The following is a 15949-nucleotide window of genomic DNA, read 5'->3' as shown; positions in this document are numbered from 1 at the left end:
ATTTTTCAAAGAACATGTAGTTTAAACTTGAAAGCAAAAGCATTGAATACAAGCTACCAGAAAAGGCTGATGATACTAGAATTATAATCAAATGCATATTTCAGCCATGATGATATGACTATTGTAAAGACAATTCTAGCTCACTTGAAGGAACTCAAATCCCTGAATTATAATGGTTTACTGCAGCACCAATTAATTCAAACCAAGTATGAAAATGTGTTTTTCTCTGCCATCTTCTTTGACAGTGACAGAACTTTGGGCTGTCTAAACCCAATGTTCATTTACCTCATTGTGTTGTATTTACAATACTGATCAAAGACATTGTTTTAGACTAAGGGAGCTCAGGAACATAAAAGCAATATTAAGTAAATTTTATTGGTAGAAGCTGGCAATTTGTCATGCATAATATATTGGTTTGGGGATTTCTTTCTGGGGGAAGGGGAGAGGCTGGAGTGGGAGAGGTAGAAAGAACAGTGAGGTGGCTGTAAAGCATTTCCTTGAGCCAGTATTTTATGTGTGAAACTTTGAAAAATATCAAGCATTTTAAGAATAGTCTTTACTAAAATAATAGAATTATTTTAAATCTCAGGCTGACTTCTTTTGTTTGATAGTTCACAGAAGTATGGCCGTTTTATAATAGATATTGTCAAAAGGCTATCAAAAAGCAGACCTTTCACAAATGTCTTTTTTTTTTTTTTTTTTTTTTTTTTTTGAGACAGGGTCTTGCCATGTAGCGCAGGCTGGCCTTGAACTCGTGGCTATTCTCCTGCCTCAGCCTCAGCGCTGGGATTATAGGCGTGCACCACCACACCCTGAATCACGAGTGTTTTGAAAATGATGCTTCTCCAGTATAAGAGCTATTTAAGTAACTTATTGAATATATTAATAACTTTGTTGTGGTTGTACTGAATCAGCACCTAAAAATAATTGTATCTTTAGTCATATGCTTCTTTAATGTTTCAAAATATTTGTTTTCAAGTCCTGTAATGATACTCATATATTTAAAACAACATGTTCTAAGCATTTTATAACTACATTTAGGGAAATCTCCTGGTTTTGAGTGATTACTATTTTCATCCTTGAATGAGAAAACAGGCTGTATGATAGAGGTGAATATAGCCCTTCTATGCGAAATGGAAAATACCACACACTCCTTATATGGATAAATGAAGCAGTGGTGGCAATGCACTATAATTACAATGTATGAGAATTTGGGACTTTGTACTTCTCTATTTTTAACGCTTTTGCTAGCATATGGTAATTCAGGGTCTTCAAACCACTCTTTCACTGCTAATACTAATGATAAGAGAATGGATTCTAAATTTGCCAGAGTCTTGTGACTAAGGCAGCAGCAGGAGAATTCAAAAGTGAAAATCTAGCAACCCCAGAATTATCTTCACTGTCGACTTAAATCTCAGATGAATTTTAAAGCCCCGCCCCACTCCATCTCACAGTCTTCCTCCCTCCCTCTTTCTCTCTGGCTCTCTCCCGTCTCCCTCGCTGACCTCAAATCCAACCAGAAGCATTTCTCCACTCTGCAGAGAAATTCTCAGGCTCCTGTTGAGACATGAAGCCCTGAGAAGCCGAAAAAACGCCTTGTGCGCCAGAACTGGAGACAAGAAAATTGGAGAATAAACAGAAAAAACGTAATCCTTAGAGTAACAAGAAGCAAGCAATTCCAAACCTTTCAGTAGGTTTCCGCCTTTTTAAAAACGGTGTTTTGTTTTGTTTTTTAAATGTCTCCTAACAAAATGGAGTAGCTGCCGCTACTGGGAGGCCAGAGAATGTGCAGCTGAGCCCTTCTAACAAATGCCAAGGATTTCCTCCCACGTGGTTCGCTGCAGCTAAATGAAACAATTATCAAGGCAAGAACGCAGTTTGCTAATCAGGAAGGCTTTCTCTGTTTCTTTTTCGTAAGAGCTCGATCTGAGGAAGAGGGAAAAAGGGTCGCGCTCGGCGTCTTTTTAACCTTGCTGAAGGACGCAGCAGTATTTATTGACGTATGCAAATAACGGGGGAGGGTGGTGCTCGGGAAAAAACAGGAACCAGAATCAGCTTCTCATTGCAGGGTGAATGCTCTGAGTTCCGGTGAAGGGAAAAGAGACGTGGCGAAATTGCTGTCTTTCGGTCTTATAAGCACATCTCTCATTAATACAGAAAAGGAACCAAGACATCAGAAAGGGTGAAGACGCTCTCACAGTATTTTCAGGGACCTTGTCTGAACCGCCCTCCCCAGCCGACCTGCTCTAAATGGGGGATTATGGATTTGCATTGCAATTGGCTAGGAGCGGTGGCACTGGATTTTCACAAGTGAAACATCTGCCCGCTTCCAAGAGGGGCATTAATGATCACATTGTTAATAACGCATCTCTCTTTTTTCCCGTTTCAGCCGCGCAAACCATGCAGGATGATTTACTGATGGACAAAAGCAAAACCCAGCCCCAGCCCCAGCCCCAGCAGCAGCGGCAGCAGCAGCAGCAGCAGCAGCAGCAGCAGCAGCCGCCCCAGCCGCAGCCCCAGCCCCAGCCCGAGCCCGGCGCCGCCGAAGCCCAGTCCACGCCCCTCTCACCGGAGACCCCCAAGCCGGAGGACAGCAGCGCAGTGCCGGCGCTCAGCCCCGCCGCGGCCCCGCCAGCCCCTAACGGCTCGGACAAGATGCAGATGGAGTCGCCGCTCCTGCCGGGCTTGAGTTTCCATCAGCCCCCTCAGCAGCCGCCGCCGCCGCCGCAGGAGCCCACGGCGCCCGGCGCGTCGCTGTCGCCGTCCTTCGGCAGCACTTGGTCCACCGGCACCACGAACGCGGTGGAGGACAGCTTCTTCCAAGGGATCACCCCAGTCAACGGGACCATGCTCTTCCAGAACTTCCCGCACCATGTCAACCCGGTCTTCGGAGGCACCTTCTCCCCGCAGATCGGCCTGGCGCAGACCCAGCACCACCAGCAGCCGCCGCCGCCCGCGCCGCAGCCCGCGCAGCCCCCGCAGGCGCAGCCCCCGCAGCAGCGCAGGTCGCCGGCCAGCCCGAGCCAGGCGCCCTACGCACCGAGGAGTGCCGCCGCCGCCTACGGCCACCAGCCCATCATGACCAGCAAGCCGTCCTCGTCCTCGGCCGCAGCGGCCGCTGCCGCCGCTGCCGCCGCCGCTTCCTCGGCCTCGTCCAGCTGGAACACTCACCAGAGCGTGAACGCCGCCTGGAGCGCGCCGTCCAACCCGTGGGGCGGCCTGCAGGCTGGCCGGGACCCTCGCCGGGCGGTGGGCGTCGGTGTGGGCGTGGGGGTTCCCTCTCCACTTAACCCCATCTCGCCGCTGAAAAAGCCCTTTTCCAGCAACGTGATCGCGCCACCCAAGTTCCCCCGTGCGGCCCCGCTCACTTCCAAGTCTTGGATGGAGGATAACGCTTTCCGGACCGATAATGGTAACAATCTGTTGCCATTTCAGGTAATGCTCTGTGCACCTGCACACCTCTTCCCCAACCCCGCTCCTTTTGTCCTGTCTTCCCTGCCTATTAATAATTGCACCAGTTTTTGTCTTTAAAAAGGCATTGTCCAGCTGCCCCCAGAGTTCACAGGGGCTGGTCCTCTCTAGGTAGATGTGGAAAAATAGTATTTGTGCGCTCTGTCAAAGTAAAAGAGGACCTTTCATTTTAGTTTGTTTTTTCCCCACTGTGCTCATGCTTCTTATTTTGACCTTCCTGGACAAGCTGCAAGTGTGTGGTCGTGTGCCGGCATCGTCCAGGATGAGTAGACTGAGATTCCTATCATTTTAAGTAGCTACACATTTTAGGTTATGCAATCTTAGGCTCAAGGCGCTGACTGAAAACTGTCCACACCCACACCCTAGCCTTACTCTTAAAGGGTTAACAGCCCTTTAGTGGTGCTGTTTCAAATAGTTGAATGTGGTCGATTAAACTAATGTGAACACATGTGTTTATGTTGTCTCACTTAGGTTCTGGAATCATTAATAACAATCAACATATTGCCCCTACCGGGAAAATTATAGATCCCAGTGAACACCCGGAACCGTAAGCGACACCGAGGTGGAATAGTGGGAATTCTAGATCTAGGAGCAGCCATTCCTATGTAACCTACAAAGATTTAGATTTTTTTTCCAAAGGACAGAGACAATAGGACACGACCTTCAGAGCCATATTGCAATGGAGTCTATTTGCTAGCTAGCACTGAAATATTTAAAGCTGCAGTGTCCTTCACCAGTTGGGTTATTTAAGACAATGCAGATCAATTACACCATTTGAAACTGGGCAAAGTGACAGTCTTGCAACTTTAATGAAAAATGAGTCTTGTGTCTTGGTATTAAATGCCAATGAAAAATCCAGGCAATGCCCCAGACAAAAAGATTGAATGGAGAGTGTCCTTATTTCTGTTGTTGCTTTCTGTTCCCAAACACAGCCACAGCAGTTGGCATTGTCCTGGACATCTGGAGTCAGAGAGATGAGAGAGTTTGTGCTAGCTAGGGGTTTTTGCTCTTACTTAGTCTTACCCTAGAAACTGATTTGTGTGTAAGATTCTGGCCTCAGTTAGAGAAGGGGAAAGAGGAGGGGATCAGACTGACCTGGAATTGTGAGGCCAAGGAAATGAAATAGAAATCTTTTGAGCAGTGCTGAAAGGTGAGGGAGCTGACAGTCTAACGGAGGTAAAATATCAGGTACAGTTGGAGCCTGCATTTGGTTGCTTTTTACATTTCATATTCTTTGGGGTAGGTCCCCTCCATGACCCTTTGGGCAATGGCAAGGATTTTTGTCTTTGGAAATTCAAGAAAGTTCATTAAAGCCTGTACGTTTAAGGAGATTATTTTTTAAGGACAAAGTTTTGATGCTTAGCCTGGATGGCCTTGAACTTGCATTTCTGCTTCAGCTTTTTTTGTTTTTTATTTCTGAGACAGGGTCTTGCTATGTCGTTCAGACTGGCCTTGAATTTGTGGAGACCCTCCTGCCTCAGACTCCCAAGTGCTGGGATTACAGGTGTGCACCACCCTGCCCTGTCCTGCTTCAGTTTCTGAGTGCTCAGGCTTATAGACATGTGCCACCATGTCCTATAGCTTTAGGAGAACTTTATACCAAATTTCACAGGGATCCTTCAGGAATAGAGTAGTTTAATATTCATTGAGGTGTGTTCCTTTCCATTACTCTAAAGTTGGTTTATTTCAGTAAAGCAAAGAGATACTACAAGATAGGCTTAGTTTGTATAAAAAAGGAGAATCTGTCTTCTGGAATTCTTTGGCCTTTCTCTCTCTATCTCTCTCTCCTCTCTTTTTTATTTAGGGTCTTGAACTCACTTTGTAGCCCAGGTTGACTGCACTGTTAAAAATCCTCCTGCTTCAGCTCCCAAACACTGGAATCATAGGCTTATGCTACCATGCCTGGCTTGGGAATGTGTCCTTTCTTTTAAAGTGAGTAGGTCTGAGTGCCAACACTGTATTTGGTTGGAGAGACTGTTTTATTCCCAAATCCAGTCCTAACTGATAACCTAAATTCTTAGGGAAGTTTAGATTTAGTAGCTGGGAGTATAGAAAAGTCTAGTTTCTTTTTCTGGGAGTTGAATCTGAATACAATCTGTATTTTTTAAAAAATCTTACGTATGTTTCTCAGGCTGGTTTTGAACTCTAGTGCTTAAATAGTCCTGTCTCAGCCCTTAAGTAGGTGGGACTACAGGTGAGTACCCCTCTACTTGACTGTTAAATATAATCAGCTTTTAAGTAATTTCTTCTGTAAAGGGGATTGGAATGACATTAAACCCACAATGTTTTACCAAGCCCACTGTTGATTAGTCATGTCAGGATTGCCAGTTGCTTCTCAGCAAACCATTTACCAATGATGTTGGTAAATGCACTGAGCTCCTCTTTTGTCTTTTCATTGTGGTGTGCTATTGAGTAGGCAAAAATGGTCAAAAGAGTTGGAGGAAGGATTTGACTAAAAATTGAACATTGTTTATTTGGCCTCAGGAAGAAATATATATATTGTATGTCTCATTTTTGTTTCTTAAGGTGGAGCTTTTGGGTTTTGAAGCAATATTAGAACCTGAAGAATCAGGCTACAGAGAGACTGAGACAGGAGTACAGCTTGAGCTGACTTAGGGACCAGCCTGGACAACATAGGCAGACCTCATCTCTTAAAGAAAAATAAAATAAAACTGTGTGTGGTTGTGAATGCATGTAATTCCAGTATTCTGGGAAGCTGAGGCAAGATTGCAAATTCTACTCCAGCCTGGGGAATTGAGTGATTTAGCAATACTGTCTCAAAATGAAAAATAAAAGAGAGGTAGGGATGTAGCTCAGAGTAAAGACCCTGGGTATAATCCCCCGTACCTAGGGCTAGGGGTATAGTTCAGTTTTAGAACACATGCTTAGCATGCAGAAGGCCTACACATACATGCACACAATCATTTTCTAGAAAAGGGAGAGGATATCTTATTTCTGATGACTTTTAAAAGTTATTTAGGCAAGTAAAAACTTTTTATTTTTGTATTATATATTTATTTATGATACAGGGAATCAAATTCATGACCTCAGGCTTGCCAGGCAGGCACCGTACTGCTGAGCTGTATCCCTGGCCCATATTTTTTTCCTTATATTAGATTTGTTTTATAAAATACAAACTTTATTTTTTTAACAGACTGAGCAGGGTTTTTGGAATCTAAGGATAAATACATATATATTTAAATTTATGCCCATCTAAAGTTCTTCATTCTTTTCTGCCATTTCCTACCAACTATAGATTCAGACCTTTACTTATATGGTTAATATTGTAGATACCATAACTATATTTTAGTGTGGCTTTTCAAACTTACTCAGACTTTCTTATTATAATAAAAGTGATTGTTTTTCCTGTGTCAGGGTGGCTGCGTCCTGAGGAGAAATTCCTTCTATCTACAGCTGCTTCATTTCCAAAACTAAGGAAACTTAGGTCCTGAGAGGTTAGGCCCTAAAACACTGGCTAATTTTGTTGTCGTGCATCATTAACTTCCTTGTGTGCTGGTGTTGTTAGGTACAATGCATTTTAAGTCCCGTTTTCTTTGGACTCCGTGCAGAGGACTTGTGATGGGACTGTCTAACAGTGTTCTCCATCAGGCTGATGCCTCTTGGTGATAGACAATGTGACACTTCCCTGGGAGGATTATACATATGCATCATTCTGTGTTTACACGAGACAGAGAAGCCTAAGGACGTAAAAGGACAACAACAAAGTTATTAATATCATTTGTTTTGAAACTACATCTCCCTATGCAGTCCAGGCTTGCTTTGAACTTTCTGTATAGCCTCGATTGGCCTCAGGCTTGTGATCCTCCTGCCTCATTCTCACGAGTGCTAGGATTGCTGGTATGAACTACCACACCTAGCCAGAGATATTTTTTATATATGGTAAATTTGGATTTAAAAACATTGTTGTCCAAAGAAGGGATTGTTGAGAGCATCTATTTTAGACTCTACTCATTTTACAGATTAGGAAATATAAGTCCCAGTGTATGAAGTGACTTGTCCATGTAGGAGTTTGTGGCAGTATCTCCAGATTCAAATCTCAACTCTGCCAATCCTTGGCCTTGCTGTAATCTTAGAATATTATATGAACATGCTGACATTCAATTTCTTCATTATAGGAAATTTTGTATTTCTTGTCCATGTCTAATTAAATGCTATTTTTGCTGTTGTTTTATCATTAACAGAGGAAGAAAATTCTTACATACATTTTTAGAAATATATATATGTAATATTTTAAAATAAATATGCCTATTTATAGTGCTTAGGGAACATTAGTACTTTTCAACTGGCTTATCTCCCTCTCCTGAACCCCCAGTGCTAGGGATTGAACCCAAGGTCTTGAACATGCTAGGCAAGTGCTCTGCCACTGTTACTTCTCCAGGCTCCCTACCATCCCCACCACTTGCTTTTTTTGGTCTTTTTGAGACAGGATTTCACTATGCAGTTCAGGCTGGCCATGAACTCTAAGCAATCCTTCTGCCTCAGCCTCCCAACTGCTGGGATTACAGGCATATGCTCCCATGCCTGGTGCCCTCCCCCTTGTTTTAGACAGGATGTCTTCAAGCTGCCTAGGCTGGCCTTGAATTTGCATTTCTTCGTCCTTAACCTCCTAGGATTATACGCATGTATCACCACACCCACCATAGGCTTGTTTTTTTTAATAAGGATACCATGATGTGAATTTAAAATTGGAGACTCTTCTCTGGTTGATTTCTTAACTACTGTAGGGCTCTAAATACAAAACCACTTAAGGTCTGTCCAACCCCATAAGCAGAATAGGTTTCAGAACCTATTATGACATGAGTGATATAAATGCTAGCAAAGCAATATTATCTATATTCTATATTCTATTCTAGGGTATGGTGATACACATGGTAGTTAAGAAATATTGAGTCTAAAAAATATTGGGTCTTCTACACTATTAGAAACAATAATTTAAACTGTATACTTAAAAATTGCATGTTAAAAAGTAATTAGCTTTATATAAACATTCCCTGATCTTGTAGTAAGTGGATATATAAGTATGCTTTTAGAAATTAATATTTTAGATGCCAGGCTTGATAGTGCATGCCTGTAATCCCAGCACTCAGGAGGCTAAAACAGGAGGATCACTGTAATTTTGAGGCCAGCCTGGGCTACATAGTAAGTTCAAGGCCAGCCTGAACTATATAGTGAGACTCTGTCTCAAAAAACTAAAAAAAAAAAAAAAAAAAAAGAAAATTTTTTTTTGATACTCTCTAACAAGACATACTTTCTACTTACATAGTATTCTCCTTTGGTTAGGTTTTTTTTTTTAATCTTTCAAGGGCTGCATAAAGTCTTCTTTTCATCATTGCTGAAGTGATTGTTTTTCTTACATATTTTCCCACTCTTTTTATAATTTTTTTTTTTTTTTTTTTTTGTCTTTTTCGTTTTTACCGGTACCAGGGATCGAACTCACGACTGCCTGCTTGCAAGGCAGGCGCTTATGCCGCTGAGCTAAATCCCCAGCCCCTTTCCCACTCTTTTAAGAATGGAGCTGGAGTGGCGGTGCTGTGAACTCAGCACTTGGGAGGTTGAGGGAGGGGGATTACCAAAGTTTGAGGCCAACCTGGGCTACATAGCAAGACCCTGTCACAAACAAAGAAATACACACACACAATTGGTTTTATAGATTAATGGGAATAATGGACTTTGGTCATTTTCACACACACACATCCCCCCCCAGTCACCACTTGGTCTGCCTTCCCCTCCCAGTTTCATATTGCTTAGGTGCCTTATATGTTATCAGATCTGCAAGTATCAAAAGATTGTGCGTTGTTTGTAGAAATACAAAATGTTTGGTTAAACTGTGGATTTTACTGGAAAAATGAAATCAGGTGGAAGGAAGCATGCAATAGTGGATGACCCAGAAAGTTGGGAAGCTAGTGGTTGGAGCCTTTGCACTGTCACTGGTAATCAAGGACAAGTCACCTATTTAGACTCTTTTTTCCTATGTTTTCAAAAATTGAGAGACAGGAGAGTGAGCAGAAGTAAGTTTGCTAATGTGACAAAGTGTTATGAAAATTAAATTCTATTGTAGAAATACTGTTATACCTCTTGGATGCTGGCCTAATATAAGTGAGACAGAGTCTCACTCCGTAGTTCAGGCTGGCTTTGAACTCACTGTGTAGCCCAGGCTGGTCTCAAACTCATAGTGATTTTCCTGTGTCAACCTCCTGAGTGCTGGGATCACAGATATATATCACCAAATCTGGCAAAGTTAGAGTTGAATAGGGACGTCACTGTAAAATATTCAGTAGTGCAGAGTTAGACAGTAGGTGGTGGCATCTGGAAGTGTAGAGAGACTGGAAGGATGTGTCCAGCAGAGATGGAAGAGTTCTGGGAAGCATTTTGTGTATATAAGGTGATTGAAAAATCCAGCCAGTGTTTAATTAGTTTATTATAAGCCAGACATGGTGGCACACATCTGTAATCCCAGCACTTAGGAGGCTGAGGCAGAAGAATTACCATAAATTTGAGGCCAGCCTGTGGTACATAGTGAGTAAGGCCGGCCTGAACTATTAAAGTAAGTCTCAAAAAACCAATAAGTAAGTAAGTAAGTAAGTAAATAAATGAGACACACTGCCATTGATTTCCTTTATTTTGAGCAGTTATTCCATCTATCTTGCCAGAAGTCCTCTTTTGTATCTTTAGGAGATGTGATTTTAAAAAATGCAGTAAGTTCTGCTGCTGCTGTCACCTGAAGGAAAGCAGGCTCCTCAGAGTGTCATCCTGTCTCCTTATCCACCTTATTCACCGGAGCTGGCACTGTGTGACTTCTGGCTCTTCCTCAAAGTCAAAAATGACCACAGAGGTAAATGTTTGAATCTGTTCGTGATGGACATCAAGGCAACCATGTCAGTACAACTAAACGTACTCATGAAAGAAGCCTTTCAGAACTGCTTCTGAAAGTGGTAAGAATGAGGAGATAAGTGTGCTCAAAGCAGGGGAGAGTATTCTGAGGGTGATTAATGGCAAAGTATCTTTTAATGTAAGAAAAATTTTTTGTTTAACACACCTTATCACACCTCATAGCATGGTGACTGCTTATTTTGGAAAGCCAGTCATGGTGCTGTGAATGCATGTGTCAGAAAAATCATGTAAACTTGTGACTACTTGTCTTTTTCCTGACTCACCAATGCAAGTGTAAAATTTTGCTCATTCTGAATTTTTTTTTTTGGATTCTTGCTATGTAGTTCAGGCTGGCCTTGAATCCTCAGTGATCCTCCTGCCTCAGCTTCCTTTAAGGATTATAGGATTATAATTCTGCCCTGATGCTCTGAACCTTTTACTTGGTGATGGCAGAAATGCTTAAACTTTTAATTTGTTGATTGCTTCAAACAATGATTTTAGTAGTTCTGGAGATGCCAAGGCTCTAATTTGAAGCTTCTTAATACCACTTTCTGTTAGGCAATGCCTGGCATTCTATAGGGGCCAATGTAGTTATCAGAGATGGAATTCAGAACACAGGCCCTAGTTTATTACTTGAGAATTGAGGTGATATAGTCACAGATTGAAGGAGGGCTTACTGGGAAGGTTCGTTTGCAGTGGTAACCAGGTTTACAAGGAATTTTCCACAGCTGGTCCCCATAAGCTTGCGGATAGCTTATTGTAGAGAGTTCAAATGCACTGTTTCACCTGTTATATTTTGGTTCTGTTATGTTTAGTTTTCGTATACTTTAGTTGCTCCTTACAAGTGCTGGGCATGTGCATGTAATGTGAAACCATTCTAATATTTGCATTTTGACTTAATTTAACACAGAAAAGTACTAGTGAAGTAAAATACTATAGTAACTAAGCATCTTTGAATAAAGACTGCTTTTCTTTTCCCCAAACTACTGTATAATTGTCAGAAATAATAAATACTATGATCCTTGTTGACAGAGTCCAAGAAACGAAAATAAGCACCAAACAGCCTTTATATCATTTAAAATAATCATAGAATTAATGTACACAAAGGGAAGGAAACCTTGGTTACTAATTATATATGCACAAAACTATTGTACTATCAAATAGCTTCATTATTCAAATGTTTATGTTTATCTCAAGGCCAAGCTCTAAGATAGGAGAAAAAAGTGACTGCCTACCTTCAGAAACTTCATGCAGCCTGTTAGGTGACCAATGCTACCAACTAAACCAGGGCCTGAAGTGTCTACTACTTAGCATGCCTTCATTAAATGAATGAGTACAACTCTGGGCTGGAGACTGTGGCCAAGAGGTCGGGTATTTGCTTAGCTTGCACTCAGTTCCCAGCACCACACACACACACACACACACACACAGAAACATAAAAAAGGAAGAAAACTTCTCTGGAAGGTAGCCTAGGAATATGTACATAACTCACAATGAACAACTACAATTTGTAAAAATATAACACATGATTTCAACCCATAGTTTCTAGGCTGAGACTGTATCTTTATGTTTGTTATGCTGGAAGGAAGCTGAGGTTTTTTTTTTCTGGTGCTGGGACTTGAACCGAGGGCATTTACATGTCAGATGTTCACTCCTGAGCTACACTCCTGACTCCATAAGCAGAGTCCTTTGACAAAAAAGCTATGATAACCAATATTAAGTTTACTCTTTTCTTTTTATTGTTGATCAATTTATTCTTTTGGAATTAACTTACCTTATCATGGTGATCTGGTTTGTTCCTGACTTCCCAAGTCTAGTCAGAACTGACTAAAATGAAGGTTAGAATAGCTGGCAATAACACTTAGAAATGTTAGGGAAAAGGCTGGGGTTTTAGCTCAGCAGCGTAAGTGCCTGCTTGGCAAACACAAGGTCATGAGTTCAATCCCCAGTACCAAAAAAGAAAGAAAGAAAGAAAGAAATATTAGGGAGAAAATTGTTACATATGAGGTTAACAAAGTAGGACCTCCTGTCAGTCCGTCAGACAGTCATTCCTTCCAGGCATTTGAAATTAGAAAGTAGAGCTGTAAAGAGCAAAAGGCTCTCTGTCTTTCGTGGATGTGGCATGGGTTGAAGACTGATTAGGGGTGGGAATGTATCAGAGGAAATAGTTTAGTCTTCTGACAACGCACGCCTGTATTCTGCCACAGGAGCCCTCGTTCTCAGGTTTCAGATAAGCAGCAACTGAAGGAGGCCAGAGGTGCATGTGCCCAAAGCACCTCTCTTTTACATCTGGTGGAAAATTTCTTCTTTCTCTTTTGGGCCAGAAAAATATAACCTAGATACACAAAGGATTAAAAATAGTGAAGGACAAGTAAAGTTTATGAGTTTATGGGAGAAAGCTGAGGTAATTTTTGGATCATTTATTATAAATCTGCTTTTGTGTTTGCATTTGATTTTATGGACATTCAACTCTGCCTCATAACTGTTAAAGCACTTCTTGTAACCACTAGTAGAATTTGTCAGACAGTGAAAAGGGATAACTTAGGCAGTATTTTTTTTTTTTTTTTGTACCAGGAATTGAACTCAAGACCTCGAGCCTGCCAGGCAGACACTTAACGCCACTGAGCTAAACCCTGGGCCCTTAGATAGTATTTTGTTAATGGGAATAACTTGCAGAATCAATCTTTCTTTTTTTTTTTTTTTTTGAGACACGTCTCTAGGTAGCCCAGGCTGGTCTAGAACTCACAATGATCCTCCTGCCTCAGCTTCCCTAGTACTGGGTTACGTGCATGTGCCACCATTCCCAGGTTACATTAAGTTTCTTTGCATTTTTGTTCCAAATCGTAATCCATTTATTATAGTTTTGGGTGCTGAATTGTTCTGATGTCTTCACCAAACAGATATAGCTAACACAGAGGACTAGAATGCCAAGTACTGGCCTCTCCCTTTTCCTGTATTTTATTTAATCCTTACACATTCTTGTGAATCAGGGATTATTGGATATCATTATTGTCTTAGTTGTGACTCAGAATAATCACCTAACTAGTAAAATAACAGAACAAGAATAGAAATTTGGGTCTTTGTTTTTTTTTAGACAGGGACTTGCTTTGTAGTGTAGGCTGGCTCTTAACTCACTGTGGAGCCCAGGTTGGCCTCCAGTTTGCAACAGTCCTCCTGCCTCAGCTTCCTGAGTGCTGGGAATACAGGTGTATGCCACCGTGCATGGCCCCAAAACCCAGGTCTTTTGACTCTGACTAGTTCTTCCTTTATGTTGTAACTGCTGCTCTGATTTTGTCATGCAGCATCTTTCACTATGTGTTTGATGTTGTACTCTTTCTCCAGATCTTCCTCTCATCCCATCTTGTCCTTGTGGCACTCATCATTCTGTCAAGTAGACTGCTCTGTTTGTCTGTCTATACTAGAATGTAGGCTCCATAAGGGTAAATACTTTTTTACTAAAGTATCTCCATGGGTTGTAACAGGACCTGGAATATATTAGGCTCTTGGTAAATATTTGTTAAAGGTGTGAAGGCTGCACATTGGTAGATGACTGATTCTGCGTTTACTAGGGTAACTAGCAATGTAAGTAATTTGTAAACATTTGATGGCCCAGCAGAGTTCAACCACTAGGGATGAAAGCTGAACCATGTGCTATCCTCAGTCCCTTGATAAGCATTAACATATAAGAATAAAGTCTAAGACAGTGTGTGGTATGCACAAGAAAGAGTATATATTTGAATCAGAGAAGAAAATATTAAATTTTTGTGCATGTGATTGGGAAACCTTGAGGCTAGTATTTGTTTTTTGGTTTTTTTTTTGGTACGGGGGGCAGGGGGATTGAACTCATGACCATGTGCTTGCAAGGCAGGCGCTTATGAAGCTGAGTTAAATCCCTGGTCCAGAGGCTGGTATTTATAGTTAAAAATATTTTCAGAGTTGGGAGGCTAAGCCAGGAGAATCAAAAGTTTGTACATAGCCTGGGCGATTTAAAGATTTAGCAAGGTTGTCTAAATAAATAAATAGGACTGGGGATGTTGGTCAGTGTAAAGGTCTGGTTCACACCCTCAGGTGCCAACAAAACAAAATCAGGAAAACAAAGCTAATGTGTATTTGCTGTTTAAAATTTAATAGGGGGAATGTATTGTTCATGATTTTGTTACTAAGACATAAATATGCTTGATGTTTTGCTGTATTTTCTGTGAATTAGCACTTTTTATAGGTCTACATAGTAGGGATTATTAGTTGTACATCATTCTATGCACATATTTTTGAGCCTTTTTATGCCTTTTAAAAGAAGGAAGTCCTGTCATTTATTATAAAAATAAAATGAAAATTACAATTAGAACAATACTGAAATCATCAAGGGAGTACAGCTTATGACTCCAGATGCTGCCTAGGAATGTGAGCTTTGATTACCTTCTGCATGTGGGCAGCTAGGTTTTACGTTAAATGATAAACATTTTGATTATTGCATAATATTTCACCATAGGAATCTATTATAATTTCCAGAGCAATTCCATATTTAGAGAACTTAGAGTATTTTCAGTTTTGTTTGTTTGTTGTTGTTTTTTATTGGTACCAGATATCAAACTCATGACCATGTGCTTGCAAGGCAGTTGCTTATGCTGCTGAGCTAAATCCCCAGCCCCAAAATGTTCTTTTTTTGCGGTACTGGGGTTGAACTCATGACCTCATGCTTGCCAGGCAGGCACTTACACCACTGAGCTAAATCCCCCAGCCCTTGTTTGTTTGTTTTTATTTTTTTCAGGGCTAGAGATTGAACCTAGGCTTTGATCCTAATAGACTTCATTTTTTAACTATCAGATGTGGTACTGTCTCTATTTAGAGCTGTGTGGGCAAGGTTCCATAGGTACACCAGCAGATGAGGTGGAGGTCACATGAAGATTTCTCATTAAGCATAGGGAACAGCAGGAGTGCAAGAACGAAATAATGTGGTTGTGGAGAGAGCAGAAAATTCAGGGAGGATCAAGGCAAGTGAGAAGTAGGGAGGGGCTGGATCGCAAAGGACCTTCTGTGCTTTCAACTGTCTCAAGTTAGAGATATTGAAGGGGTGTTTTTTTAGTTTGTTTTATGGGGTTCTTTTTTTGCGGGGTAGTGGTTATTTTGAGACAGGCTCTCATACAGCTCAGTCTGGCCTTAACTCACCATATAGTCCAGGCTGGCCCAGAAATCATGGTGTTGCTCCTGCCTCGGCCTCCCAAGTGCTGGGATCATAGGGACACACCACCATGGTGACGAAGGAATTTTAAAATGAGAACATACCCACTGTGGAAGGCTTTTAAATTGATGAGTGAAGTGATCACATCTTTGTTTCAGAGGATTACTCAGAGATACAAATTGTTAGGAACCAAATACAGGGAAGATACCGGGACAGGTGATTTGAAAGAAAAGAACAACCTCACAAATAATTAAGAGGCTGACTGGAAAGACTTGGTGATTTCTCGGACTTAGGGAATAAAGAGGAGGCAGGAATCTAAAATAATTCCTGGGTTTAGACAGCTGGGGAAATGATTTAAGGTTTGAAAATGCTTACTAGTGACAGATGAGAATTTTCGTCACTTGTCTT

At 41.4% G+C, this 15949-nt stretch overlaps 1 protein-coding gene across 8 annotated transcripts in view; it reads left to right on the top strand.

Annotated features, from left to right (window-relative positions):
• The window catches only part of Cpeb3 (cytoplasmic polyadenylation element binding protein 3), a 216535-nt gene that overhangs the window by 25379 nt on the left and 175207 nt on the right, over positions 1 to 15949 (top strand). For 5 of the 8 annotated variants that reach the window (XM_063239354.1, XM_063239361.1, XM_063239360.1 and 2 more), the window contains exon 2: positions 2390 to 3435. In XM_063239354.1, the coding sequence (XP_063095424.1) occupies positions 2401 to 3435 (1035 nt within the window). In that variant the 5' untranslated portion in view covers positions 2390 to 2400. Of the gene's footprint in view, positions 1 to 1338; positions 1691 to 1736; positions 2001 to 2021; positions 2183 to 2389; positions 3436 to 15949 lie in introns of those variants that run through there. The other 3 variants (XM_063239356.1, XM_063239358.1, XM_063239355.1) reach the window with 3 other exon arrangements.

This window comes from Cavia porcellus, unplaced genomic scaffold (assembly GCF_034190915.1).
Source record: "Cavia porcellus strain 051 isolate PalLab524CR breed Dunkin Hartley unplaced genomic scaffold, mCavPor4.1 scaffold_28, whole genome shotgun sequence".
Lineage (NCBI taxonomy): Eukaryota > Metazoa > Chordata > Mammalia > Rodentia > Caviidae > Cavia > Cavia porcellus.
The sequence above is the reverse complement of the archived record's forward strand: the minus strand, read 5'-3'. Positions and strand labels throughout refer to the sequence as shown.